At 40.5% G+C, this 14,444-nt stretch overlaps 1 protein-coding gene across 1 annotated transcript in view; it reads right to left on the bottom strand.

The window, feature by feature from the left end:
• Positions 1 to 13,785, bottom strand: part of DNAH7 (dynein axonemal heavy chain 7) — a 259,565-nt gene extending 245,780 nt beyond the window's left edge. Inside the window, 2 exon segments of the mRNA XM_070388877.1 lie at positions 9,242 to 9,304; positions 13,631 to 13,785. Of these exon segments, the coding sequence (XP_070244978.1) occupies positions 9,242 to 9,304; positions 13,631 to 13,645 (78 nt within the window). The 5' untranslated portion in view covers positions 13,646 to 13,785.
• Positions 13,786 to 14,444: the final 659 nt, after the last annotated feature.

The following is a 14,444-nucleotide window of genomic DNA, read 5'->3' as shown; positions in this document are numbered from 1 at the left end:
CAAAAAATTGCAGAAGGAATACCTTCAAACTCATTCTAATGAGGTCAGTATCACCCTGATAACCAATCCAGCACAAAAAAGAAAGACACCACAAAAAAGAAAATTACAGGTCAATATCACTGATGAATATAGATGTAAAAGTCCTCATCAAAATTTTAGCAAACCAAATTCAACAATACAGTAAAAGAGTCATATACCATTAACAAGTGGGACTTATCCTGGGGATGCTAGGATGGTTCAGTATTTGCAAAATCAATCAACATGATACACATTAGCAAACTGAATAAAAACCATATGATCATCTCAATAGGTGCAGAAAAAAGTCTTGGACAAAATTCAACATCCATTTATGATAAAAACTCTCAAAGTGGGTGCAGAATGAATATAAGTGAAAGTGTTAGTCACTCAGCGATGTCTGACTCTTTGCAACCCCATGGACTGTAGCCTGCCAGGTTCCTCTGTCCATGGAATTCTCCAGGCAAGAATACTGGAGTGGGTAGCCATTCCCTTCTCCAGGGGATCTTCCCAACCCATGGATCAAACCAAGGTCTCCTGCATTGCAGGTGGATTCTTTACCATCTGGGCCACCAGAGAATATGCCTCAACATAATAAAGGCCATGTATGACAAGCACACAGCTAACATCATACTCAACAGTGAAAAGCTGAAAGAACTTCCTCTAAGATTAGGAAAAAGACAAGGTTGCCCACTCTCTCCACTTTTATTCCACATAGTATTGGGAGTTCTAACCACATCAATCAGACAAGAAAAGAAATCCTAATTGGAAAAGGAAGAATGGAAACTCACTGTTTGCAGGCGAGATGATACTATGTATAGAAAATTGTAAAGATGCTACCAAAAATTACTAAAACTCAATGAATTTGGTAAAGTTGCAGAATACAAAATTAATACAGAAATCTGCTGTTTCTATACACTAAAAAACCATCAGAAAGAGAATTTAAGTAAACAATATTTTTACAATGCAATGAAAGAATAAAATATATGAGAATAAGTATAAGGAGGCAGAAGACTTGTACTTGGAAACTGCAAGACACTGATAAGAAACTGAAGACAAGGAAATGCAAAGATACACCATGCTCATGAGTGTGACTGGACCAAACTAACTCCTTTTTGTCAACTCTAACTTAGGCCCACTGTCCAACCCCCTCTCCTTTATATAGGATTAAGCTTTAGCCTAATTCACAAGGAATATGCCCAAGCCAGATGAATTCCCATTTAACTTTTACCTTTGTCTTCGTCTGATACCTGAAAACTGGAGCTATGTTTTTGCTGACACAGATGGTTAATGGTCATAAGACATCCAGGTGGAGGGAAAATCCCCAGTTCCCATCTGTGTTGACATGCTTCTCTCCAGTAGTCAGATTCTGTCTTTGGCTTTGGTCCTTTTAAACTCCCCCGCACCCTTTCAGTGGTCTAAGTGCACCTGTGAATGCCTCTAGACCATTTGTTCAATATTTCCTGCCTGTGTGTAAGATACCCACAATATACTTCCTACCTGCACTTAATGAATTGCCTGCCTCATTTTCAACCTCAAAGTTTCTTCTCAGTTTATAAGGTATTATTCAGTATCTCTGATTCCCAATATCATGGATTGGAAGAATTGTTTTATGTGGAAACACAAAAGACCCTGAAGAGCCAAAACAATCTAAAGAAAGAACAAAGCTAGAGGTATCACATTCTGTTATTTCAAATTGCACTGTGTGTCTGTTTTTGACTACTGTAGTTTTACAGTGCATTCAATTGAAACAACATTCAATTAATCTACAGCAAAGGAGGCAAAAATATGCAAAGGGGAAAGGCAGTCTCTTCAATAAACAATATTAGGAAACTGAACAAAGGAATCAAACAGGACTACTTTCTCATACAATATAAAAGAAAAACTCAAAATGTATTTAAAGACATAAATATAAGATCTGAAACCGTAAAACTTCTAGAAGAAACCATAGGTAGCATGCCTTTTGACACCAGTCTTAGTGATACATATATATATTTTTTCTATGTTTCCTCAGGCAAGGGAAACAAAAGCAAAAATAAACAAGTGGAGCTACATCAAACTAAGATGCTTTTGCACAGCAAAGGAAACTATGAACAAATGGAAGGCCTCTCACTTCCAAAATCAGAGAATTTGTTTGTAAATGATGTATCCAATAAGAAATTAATATCCAAAATATACAAGGAACTTATAAAACTCAATGCTAAAAAACAAATAACCCAACTTTTAAAATGGGCAGAGGACCTGAATAAACATTTGTCCAAAAAAGATGTACAAAACAAGATTCCCCTATGACCCACCTCCTAGAGTAATGGAAATAAAAACAAAAATAAACAACTGGGACCTAATTAAACTTAAAAGCTTTTGCACAGCAAAGAAAACTATAAACTAGGGGAAAGACAACCCTCAGAATGGGAAAAATAATAGCAAATGAAACAACTGTCAAAGGATTAATTTCAAAAATATACAAGCAACACATACAAATCAATACCAGAAAAACAAACAACCCAATCAAAAAGTGGGCAGAAGACCCAAACAGACATTTCTCCAAAGAACACATACAGATGGCTAGTAAACAGATGAAAAGATGTTCAACATCACTCATTATTCAGTTCAGTTCTGTTCACTCAGTCGTGTCCGACTCTTTGTGACCCCATGAACCGCAGCATGCCAGGCCTCCCTGTCCATCACCAACTCCTGGAGTCTACCCAAACTCATGTCCATTGAGTCCGTGATGCCATCTAACCATCTCATCCTCTGTTGTCCCCTTCTCCTCCCGCCTTCAATCTTTCCCAACATCAGGGTCTTTTCCAATGAGTCAGCTATTCGCATCAGGTGGACAAAATACTGGCGTTTCAGCTTCAACATCAGTCCTTCCAATGAACACCCAGGACTGATCTCCTTTAGGATGGACTGGTTGGATCTCCTTGCAGTCCAAGGGACTCTCAAGAGTCTTCTCCAACACCACAGTTCAAAAGCATCAATTCTTCGGCACTCAGCTTTCTTTATAGTCCAACTCTCACATCCAAACATGATGACTGGAAAAACCATAGCCTTGACTAGATGGACTTTGTTGACAAAGTAATGTCTCTGCTTTTTAATATGCTGTCTAGGTTGGTCATAACTTTCCTTCCAAGGAGTAAGCGTCTTTTAATTTCATGGCTGCAATCACCATCTGCAGTGATTTTGGAGCCCCAAAAAATAAAGTCACTCATCATTAGAGAAATGCAAATCAAAACTACAGTGAGATACTACCTCACACGGTCAGAACGGCCCTCATCAAAAAATCTACAAACAACGCATGCTGGAGAGGGTATGGAGAAAAGGGAACCCTCTTGCACTATTGGTGGGAATGTAAATTGATACAGCCACTATGAAGAACAGTGTGGAAATTCCTTTAAAAACTAGGAATAAAACCAACATATGACCCAGCAATCCACTCTGAGGCATATACCCTGAGAAAACCAAAATTGAAAAAGACACATAATGCTCATTGCATTTATTTACAATGGCTAAAACATGGAAGCAACCTAGATGTCCATCCACAGTGAATGGATAAAGAAGCTGTGGTACATATATACAATGGAATATTACTCAGCAAGAAAAAGGACTACATTTGAGTCAGTCCTAATGAGATGGATGAACCTAGAGTCTCTTGTACAGAGTGAAGTAAGTCAGGAAGAGCAAAACAAATATTACATACTAACACACATATATGGAATCTAGAAAGATGGTACTGATGAACCTATTTGCAGAGCAGCAATGGACAGAGAACAGGACAATGAACATATGAACACAGCTGCAGGGGGAGGAAGGAGAGGGTGAGATATATGCAGTTGTATCTCAACAACATAGGAAGTGAAGAAGAAGGAAGTGAAAGAAAACCGCAATGAGCTTCAAACAATACTTCCCAAAGAACAAACACCAAATTAGGTGACTGTTTCATGCATATACCATGGTATACCACAAATGACTCTGTTTTCTTTAATCCCCAGTAGGCTATAGGGTATAAAGGGAAACAAGGGCAAAACATATATGAGCTAAAAGTGCAACAGGTGTCCTCAGAGTGAAAGGCTTCCCTTTGGAGAGAATGCTACTGCTGCTGCTAAGTTGCTTCAGTCATGTCCGACTCTGTGCGACCCCATAGACTGCAGCCCACTAGGCTCCCCCGTCCCTGGGATTCTCCAGGCAAGAATAGTGGAGTGGGTTGTCATTTCCTTCTCCAATGCATGAAAGTGAAAAGTGAAAGTGAAGTCGCTCAGTCGTGTCCGACTCCCAGCAACCCCATGGACTGCAGCCCACCAGGCTCCCCCGTCCCTGGGATTCTCCAGGCAAGAACACTGGAGTGGGTTGCCATTTCCTTCTCCTTGGAGAGAATGAGGATGTAGCAAAAGCCTAAGAGTACAGCTGCAAATGATAGAAGGAAAGAAATACATAGTCCAAGTTCCCTAAAATTATCATACAGGGATACAGGGGCAACTCAGATGAGGTCTATTGCATTAGAGCTACTTCAAAAGTACAACAGAGATAAGCCCAGCCTTGTATACCAATTCCCATACACTTGACTTCTTGGAATCTCTACAGCATCCCTTTGCACACTGAACTACCACCCCATTCTCAGCAGCACCCCAGGTGAAGGGTGGTGAGAGCCTTCATGTTTTTCTCTGCCCTGCATTGCAGCAAAAAATTATACATATACATATAATATTTTATAAATAGTGGCCCTCTGGCAAACCAAAAAGAGCAGCCACGCATTAGCCAGAATATCATCTAGCTAAGTAATGCTGATCTTCAATAAAATCAGAGGGGTAAATTGTAAAGAAATATCTACATATTTTTAATGCTGATAAGCAATTCATGAGATGACTTAGACATATGCCACTCCTTCTCTCTGCTTTGTAACTTTTGAGAGGCTGGACTAAGAATTCCATTGATTTTTCCATCAAGACAACTCTTGTTACACTTTCTTTCACATCCTCTTGGCCTCACCTCTTGATTTCAGACGTGGCTGCAATGAACAGTTCTGTACTGCCTTCAATTCATGTAGAAAGAGCAGAGCTGCTCAGAAAAGTGTCTCATGCTTTGTGCTGTGAGGCTTCTTTGATGCTATAACACGGGGGCTTCCCCGATGGCTCAAGTGGTAAAGAATCTGCCTGCAATGCAGGAGACATGGGTTTGATTCCTGGGTTGGAAAGATTCCCTCGAGAGGGAAATGGCTACCCAACTCCAGTTTTCTTGCCTGGAGAATCCCATGGGCAGAGGAGCCCGGTGGGCTACAGACCATAGGGTCACAAAGAGTCAGATGTGACTGAGTATGCATGCACAAGACCCTCAGGGTAGCCCATTCTGCACTCACACATGAGCAGCCAGAAGTAGGTGGAATATTAACATCCTCAAGAATAACCTTCATCAACATAGGATGAGAGCTTATGGGTTAGACGCTACCATCCTCCACCCTAACCATCCTCAGATGGATGAAGTTCAGGCAGGATCATCCCAGCTGCCTCATATTGGTTTCTCCTAGTTTTACTCTCTGTGATCCTTTACTCCTGCTTTCTGGGATCACCTCTTCAACTGCACACATGTCCTATCTTCAGGCTCTTTCACAGGAAATCATCCAAGACATCAAAAGCAATGCTCTTTTATCCTTCCACCTCTCTCCACTCTTTCACTCTCTCCTTCCTCTCTAAAGGATTTCAGATTCATGGGAGGGCTCTGAGTGAGGTGGGCAGCAAGGGTGAGAGTCAGGTCCCCAGCTCTGAGAGTCTGGCAGCTACCAGTGCTGGGCACCCTTGATTTTAACAAGGATCATCCCTGAGAGCATGAAGGTCTGTAATGAAAATCATTCAAGGTCTTTCAGATAGAAAGGCCTTATATGCTCAAGTACTCATTGGGGCTTAGATGCCTGGGGCTTATTTTTTCATCGAATTTATGGGATGCAAATCTGTAACTTTTTAAATACCAGCAACTTCTGCCAGTTGTGAGAACTCCAAACTTTTGGTCATCACACAGTATGCTTAAAAACTTGCTGGATGGGTGGAGCACACAGTACTAGAAGCTGATTTTGGAAAAAGTGGGTGCTCTACCAGAGACCACAGGGCAAGCAGTCTGTTTCTTTATGACCCAGGGTAATCAGAGCAGCGCCGAATACCCCAACCCCACTCCCAGCACCTTTCTTCCTTTAGTGAAAGAGTCTACTGTCATGGAAGCTATGAGGGTAGAATCGGCTAAAAGAAAAACTGCTGGTAACTTCAGTGTTTTCTGCAATCCCTCCCCACACCCACACCCACCACCACTGCCCCCCACCCCCTCACCCCTGGCCAAAAAAAGAAAAGCTATGTATTCCTAAACTAGCCTGATGGCTCCAATTCTACCATTTGCTCTTCCAAACATTTACAATGTCTATTATTTAAGAACACATCAGTTTTTACCAAAAATTTAAACAAATGTAATCAGTATCCCCCTGTCCAAATCTTTAATGTCAGAAAAGTTTGAGTGCAAACCTTAACATTGAGATGAAATTTTTTAAAATAAAGGAAATAACTTTCAAATATTATTTCTTCAGTTCAGTTCAGTCGCTCAGTCGTGTACGATTCTTTGCGACCCCATGAACCACAGCACGCCAGGCCTCCCTGTCCATCACCAACTCCCAGAGTCCGCCCAAACCCATGTCCATCAAGTCCGTGATGCCATCCAACCATCTCATCCTCTGTCATCCCCTTTTCCTCCTGCCCTCAATCTTTCCCTGCATCAAGGTCTTTTCAAATGAGTCAGCTCTTCACATTAGGTGGACAAAGTATTGGAGTTTCAGCTTCAACATCAGTCCCTCCAATTAACAGCCCGGACTGATCTCCTTTAGGATGGACTGGTTGGATCTCCTTGCAGTCCAACGGACTTTCAAGAGTCTTCTCCAACACCACAGTTCAAAAGCATCAATTCTTTGGCACTCAGCTTTCTTTATAGTTCAACTCTCACATCCATACATGACCACAGGAAAAACCATAGCCTTGACTAGACGGACCTTTGTTGGCAAAGTAATATCTCTCCTTTTGAATATGCTGTCTAGGTTGGTCATAACTTTTCTTCCAAGGAGTAAGAGTCTTTTAATTTCATGGCTGCAGTAACCTTCTGCAGTGATTTTGGAGCCCCCCAAAAATAAAGTCTGACACTGTTTCCACTGTTTCCCCATCTATTTCCCATGAAGGGATGGGACCAGATGCCATGATCTTCGTTTTCTGAATGTTGAGCTTTAAGCCAACTTTTTCATCTCCTCTTTCACTTTCATCAAGAAGCTTTTTAGTTCCTCTTCACTTTCTGCCATAAGGGTGGTGTCATCTGCATATCTGACGTTATTGATACTTGTCCCGGCAATCTTGATTCCAGCTTGTGTTTCTTCTGGCCCAGCATTTCTCATGATGTACTCTGCATATAAGTTAAATAAGCAGGGTGACAATATACAGCCTTGACATACTCCTTTTCCTATTTGGAACCAGTCTGTTGTTCCATGTCCAGTTCTAACTGTTGCTTCCTGACCTGCCTACAGGTTTCTCAAGAGGCAGGTCAGGTGGTCTCTCAAGAAGACATAAAACTCAAATGATACAAAAGAAAAACTGCAAGATACAGTCAAATATGAGCACAGTGTAAGGTTTAAATCAGCCAAATAAGCATTTTAAACAATTATATGCTTCACAGGCTAGAAAGGATTATTAATCTCGGCCATTGAATACTTATTCAGTAAGTAAATTTAAGTTTAGTTGATATTTCTAAATCTATAAACTAATAATATCTTTTTAAACTAGTTGCCATATTATTCCATCTTAAAATTTTTTAAATTTTTAAAGAGAAAAATGTCCATTCCATTTTACATATCTTTGTCTCAACATAGAATATTTTAGATATTTACAAATCTAAAAGAAGATGCTATGATTTTATACAACATGGTGTGATAATCTTAACATCATCAATACAAATAGGTTCACAATTAAAACATGTACTTTGAAATGTTGAAGCACATTCACCTAAAATATTTCTTTGGAGTTTTTTTTTTAATCTGAAAGAATCCTTAATTTCAAAGTATTAGAAATCTTCTCTGTATGAAGCCACTCACATTCCATTTCATAGTTCATTCTGAGATTTTCAAATATGTTCCAAAACAAATAATGTTTGCTTTGAACCTCCAGTTACACTCAACTTCCAGGAATCACCAGAATATAACTCAATGATATTAAACTCAATATAATTATTTGACAATAAATCTTACTGCAGTAAAATCTAATTTGTCCAGCACTTGATCAGCTGAAAATGTCTCTTAACTAACTTTTCCACATGACAACGATAATTTAACATCAAAATCATGAAAAAGAATGCCAAGATCTAAAAAATCTCCTGTAGCTAAAAGTGCTAGAAGAGACATCTCTTCAGAAACCAAGTTAGCTATTCTCATTTTAAACTCAAACTGGGGCTCAGAGAGATAAGTGACTCTGCAACAGTCATAGAGCCACTAGTGAAAAACCTGTAATCCAACTCCGTGTTTCTCAACTCTAGAACTACTTCTGCTAGCTCATCTTCACAATTCTTTTGTTCAGAATACTCAAGTATTCTGCACATACTAGGTAATTACAGCTTACAGCTCCTTTGTTAAGACAGTTATTTTTCCTAAGATATATACCTCCTAGGTATTCTCCATCAGAAAAGAAATGGAGCACAGAAATTTTTAATCAGAAATTCAGTAACTTATTTGCAAGTGTGAAAACTAGTAAACAACATTATTACAAAAGCAATAAAATACGTACCATGTGTCATATACTAATGCATATATATGGAATCTAGAAAGATGGTCCTGATGAAATTATTTGGAGGGCAGCAATAGAGACACAGATACAGAAAACAGACTTAGGGACATGGGAGGTAGAAGGGAGGAGGAAGGAGAGGGTGGGATGTATGGAGAGAGTAAGATGCAAACTTACATTACCATATGTAAAATAGATAGCCAATGAGAATTTGCTGTATGATTCATGGAACTCAAAACAGGGCACTATAACAATCTAGAGGGGTGGGATGGAGAAGAGAGTTGGAGGGAGGTTCAAGATGGAGGGGACATATGTATACCTATGGTTGATTCATGTTGATGTTTGGCACAAATCAACACAATTCTGTCAAGCAATTATCATTCGATTAAAAAATAAGTAAATTTAAAATTTTTTTAAGTGATGCGATATTGGTAAATTACCGTAGACAACTGTGGTAAAAATCTGACTTGCGTCTTGGATTTTTCTTTGCTGGGCGGTTTATCCTGCATGAAAACACACACACAAACCAAACTGTTACTCTCTTAATGCTGAAATTGATTAATTCAACCAAATGTTATTGAGTGTTTAATATAAAGTAAAACACATTACCATCTAAAATATATTAAAACATACTTTACAGATAGCAGGATATTGTGTACAGAAAATCATAAGAAATCTACAAAAGATTATTATAGTTAATGAATGTTCAGCAAGATCACAGGATTCAATATTAATACACAAAAATTGTATTTCTAGATGCTATAATAACAGTGAACAAATAAAAACTGTATTTCCAGATGCTAACAATGAATAATCCAAAACTGAAATTAAGAAACTAATTTACAACCGTATTGAAAAGATAAAATATTTAGGAATCAATTTAGCAGAAGTGCAAGACCTAGGAATGGAGAAGACTTCCTGTTATTAATCCTTAAGTGCCATCTTATCTCTGTTGGCTTCCTCCCTTAACCTTGCCCACACCTCTCCAAATGGTCTTTTTATAAGTTTTCTTCAATTTAACCCTTCTGAGCATGCCATCTGTTTCCTGTTGGGTTCCTAATATAATTTTACATTACCAGAATTAAAACTGCTTAAGAGTTAAAGTCTTCCTTAAGTGGGCTTTTAGTTTGATTTTCAGATACTGGTCTATTGGCAGAGATATTTTAAGCCTGGTATAATCCAAATTTAACCATTCTGATGAAATGACCAGAATCTATGAATGTGCCTGGTTAAAATCAACAATAATGTTATGAAGTTGTCTGGTTTAATCAACTACCATCTCTCAAAATTTAATAAGGTTGGTTTAAATATAGTTATAATATGTTCTGAGTTATGGTTGTTAAAATTATCACCAAGCTGTTGGCTTCATACCCAACTGTTTTACTCTCATCTCCTTTTTAAAGTAATACCATCAAGAAGATAGGATGAAGGAAAACAGAATGAGCATATAAATGCAAAACTACTTAATTTAACAACTAGAAAAAGCACTTGGGCAGAGATGGGCTGACAGTTTTTCCCTCTTCTTTGCCCACAATCTGTAGTGGATTTTTTTTTGGCGGGGGGGGCTTCGTGCTCTTTGGATATTTGTATTTTTAAACACTGGAAAGTTCTTCAACTGAAACTCAAAATGCCTTATGTTTTAAGTAATTTTAAAAATGAAATGAGCAGTTGCGAGAGATTTATATTTCTGGTAAATACCTAATTTAAGAGTTAAAATTGCTATTCCTGAAAAATGCCATATCACTCTAAACCTTCCACTAATGAGCTGAACATATTAAAATCTCCTTCGACAAGTATGATTTTACCACCTGCTCACTTTTCAAACTAAATGAATACATAAGTAAATGTCACATAAAAATGGCATTTCCAAAAGTTTAATCCATTCTGTTTGTTTCAGGTTAAAATATAAAAAACTTCCACCCTTTCAAAAGGAAAACTATACTCAAACTTAGCATAAGTGAAAGTATCAAGAGTTTTTAAATTATAGATCAACCAAAGCAGTGAGACAGGGACCTCTGCTGTTTAAAAAAATATAGTATATAGAAAATGTGAATAATTCTAGACAGGCTTATGCCTGTTCTTTCAAAAGCCCACTGCTTTTTCAATAATATAGGTTCTTTTGCAGGGAGGGAAGTATAATTTCCAAACATCACTTTTATTAAGATAAAGCAAAACTTAACTGCCAAATGGTTTTTAGTGGAAGCTTTTTAGTTGTAAACTGGCCAATTGCGGCTTTGTGAAATAACAGCTATTGAGAAATACCACTGAAAATATCCTAAATGTGTATTTTAAATTTCTACACGATAGAATATGATTCAAGATTAGCTCAGAGACTGATGCAAGCATCAAGAAAATATTGATTCATGTAATCTAGAACTCAATGTTACTTTTAACGTTTTCACAGTAAACTCTAACACTACCACCACCACCCCCCACCTCAAATACTATAAAGCCTTGTAAAGGAAAGAATTACAGTTCAGTGTCAAACCAAGAAGCTAAGCAAAGTTTGCAGGCTTAAAAGCAACTGTTTTCCATTCAGTACCAGGAGGCTTAGAGGGCCTCTTCCATACAAGCGGGGAGTTAACCATTGTTTTCTAGCAAGCCCAGAATAAGGTCCACACTTAACATCTTCCTATTCTCTTCTGACACTTAAAAGTTGGATCATTGTTCAGCACTTGTTTACAGCTACTCCTCAATAAACAGTTCTGTAAAGTAACTACTGCAACTATGTCACAGAGCAAGGTTCCTTGGCCACAGGCAGAACAAGCCAAAACACTGAGACTGGGAGGTTTGTGGCAAAAACAGGGCTTAACTCACAAGGCAGCCAAGGAGGAGACAGGACAGCAAATCTCAAAACTGGGGGGCTGGGGTATTCATGGGATAGCAGCAGGGCCTTCGGAGGAGGCCCGGGGAGCCTAGTGCCTTAGGGAAAGGCGATTGGGAACTGGTGTGGTAGGCGTCATAATTAGTTCTGTGCGTGCTAAGTTGCTTCGGTCGTGTCCAACACTTTGTAACCCTATGGACTATATAGCTAGCCCGCCAGGCTCCTCCTCTTGCCAGGATTCTCCAGGCAACAATACTGGAATGGGTTGCCATTTCCTCCTCCAGGGGATCTTCCCGACCCAGAAATGGAACTTATGTCTCCTGTGGCTCCTGCATTGCAGCCGGTTCTTCACCACTGAGTCAGACACGACTGAGCGACTGAACTGAACTGAACTTCATCATTGAGCCACCAAAGCCCAATTAGTTCTTCAAGGTGTAACTAAGATACATGTGATGAACAGGATCTGGGGCTTCCGCGGTGGCTCAGTGATAAAAAATCTGCCTGCAATGCAAGAGCCACAGGAGAGGTAGGTTCCATCCCTGAGTCGGGAAGACACCCTGGAGAAGGAAATGGCAACCTATTACAGTATTCTTGCCTGGAGAATCCCATGGACAGAGGAACCTGGTGGGCTTCAGTCCATGGGATCACAAAGAGTCGAACAGGACAACATACTGACTCAACAAGAACAAACAGGGTATAAGGGTGGAGTTGTCAGCCCTCTGATGTCAAAAGGTCACCAAGCCAGATACTTGCACATGGCCAGTTGGAAGGTCAGGGAGCCTACCCAGTCTTAATTAGCTCATCCATAAATAGACACAGCTGATTCCAATCTCCTGGAAAACAACTCTGAGCCTGCAAGTCTTTTGTGGCAAAAATTAAAAGGGAACTTGATGAGTGAAGCCTGGTAAAATGGATTTGACTAAATGATTAGCCAAGGTTTTGATGCTTTTGAACTGTGGAAGACTCTTGAGAGTCCCTTGGACTGCAAGAAGATGAAACCAGTCAATCCTAAAGGAAATCAATCCTGAATATTCATTGGAGGGACTGATGCTGAAACTCTAATACTTTCGCGACCTGAATCAAAGAGCCGACTCACTAGAAAAGACCCTATACTGGGAAAAATTGTAGGCAGGAGAAGGGGATGACAGAGGGCGAGGTGGTTGGATGGCATCACTGACTGGATTGACATGAGTTTGAGGAAGCTCCGGGAGATGGTAAAGGACTGGGAAGTCTGGCGTGCTGCAGACCGTGGGGTCGCAAACAGTAGGAGACGACTGAGCGACTGAACAACAAAGTTTTATATTCTGGGGAAGGGAATGGTAACCCACTCCAGTATTCTTGCCTGGAGAATCCCATGGACAGAGGAGCCTGGTGGGATACAGTCCATGGGCTGGCAAAGAGTCAGACACGACTGAGTGACTAACACAAGGTTTTATATGCATCTTTTGTTACATGCCATGGGAATCTTGTCCTAAGAAGAAATTCCATTTGACACTGACCACACCATGGTATCTTATATTTTTTGAATTTCATAATATCCTTAGAAGGAAAGAAAAGTTGTTCTGATTCTTCCTTTTTGCATAAAAGCGAGAGAAGACAGAAAGATCAAGTGATTTGCCCAAAATTGCACCGCTATGAAGGGGATTGTATTCCAGTCCTAGAGCCCAAATCAAAGGCAATTCCCCACCCGGAGCTTTCCCTAGCCAAACACACACACCATTAGTACAATGGGAGCACTCTGAAACTGTACTTTAAACTGCTGACGCACTGCTCCACTAATGTGTTTGGTTGTTATGACAACACCAAGTACAAACAACGGTTGGAAAGAGTTCATATAAAAGTTTTCACCGGAAAATCTCTGTATCCCAGAGCACAAGCGCGATAAAGAAGCTGTAGCCCGCGGGGTCACAACTGGGAAGTCCGGAAGACCTAGGCTTCTATCACTTTTGAAATACTAGGGAAGCTTCGCCGCGGGGAGGAGCCTAGCCAGGAGCCAACCTCTCACCTGCTCGCTGCTCATGGCTGCAAGGACGCGCTGGCGGCACCGGGTGGCTCCTGGATCCTTCCTGCCAGCGCCCCCACGAAACCCCTCGGAGAGAGATGCGAACCCCGGCCACACGGCAGTCTCTGCTCCCTCCGCTCGGGGGCCGTCTAGCGTCCCGGCTGCGTTCGTTGCTAAGCAACAGACCGGCGCACGTTCCTTTTCCGGTCATGGGGTGCTCCTGGGACCGCACTGTGGAACTAGCAGTGCGTTCCCGTGGGAGGCACTTTCCAAGGCGCTGGGTGGCACCTGAGCCAAACTGGTACTTCCGCAGCGGGTGCATTGAACAACTAAAGGCGGTGGGTGCTCCTCCTTCTGCCTGGAGAAGTAAATACCCTTTGATGACTATCACACTTTGGCAACCTCCTAACATAGCTGGGTGCTCCAGGTCCCTGCCTTAACTCCTGTTTTCCTATTTAACTTTGTGCCTAGAAGGTCTCAGAGGACTACTCATGGAATGAAATGATTGCAAATTTCACTGCTGATGTGGGCCAAAGTAGGAGAACAAAGCATGCAAAGTCTAGAACAAGTAAACACCTTTCTTCTATTTTCCATGGGTTTCCAACTCCCCTTGTTGACTTTTCCCACACACTGGAAAACTATCCCTTGGAAGAAATACCAGAAAAAGAGCCATCAAGAATTCATTTCAACCAACATTCCTGGATAGTCTACTGAATGAAAGATGCTGTGCTTGGCACTAGGAGTACAAAGTTACCAAGGTGCCATCCCTTCAGCACAGGCTAGGGGAGTACTGAAATAAGCAGTTAAAATGCAGTGC

This window comes from Bos mutus, chromosome 2 (genome assembly GCF_027580195.1).
Source record: "Bos mutus isolate GX-2022 chromosome 2, NWIPB_WYAK_1.1, whole genome shotgun sequence".
In the NCBI taxonomy this organism is placed as follows: Eukaryota; Metazoa; Chordata; class Mammalia; order Artiodactyla; family Bovidae; genus Bos; species Bos mutus.
The sequence above is the reverse complement of the archived record's forward strand: the minus strand, read 5'-3'. Positions and strand labels throughout refer to the sequence as shown.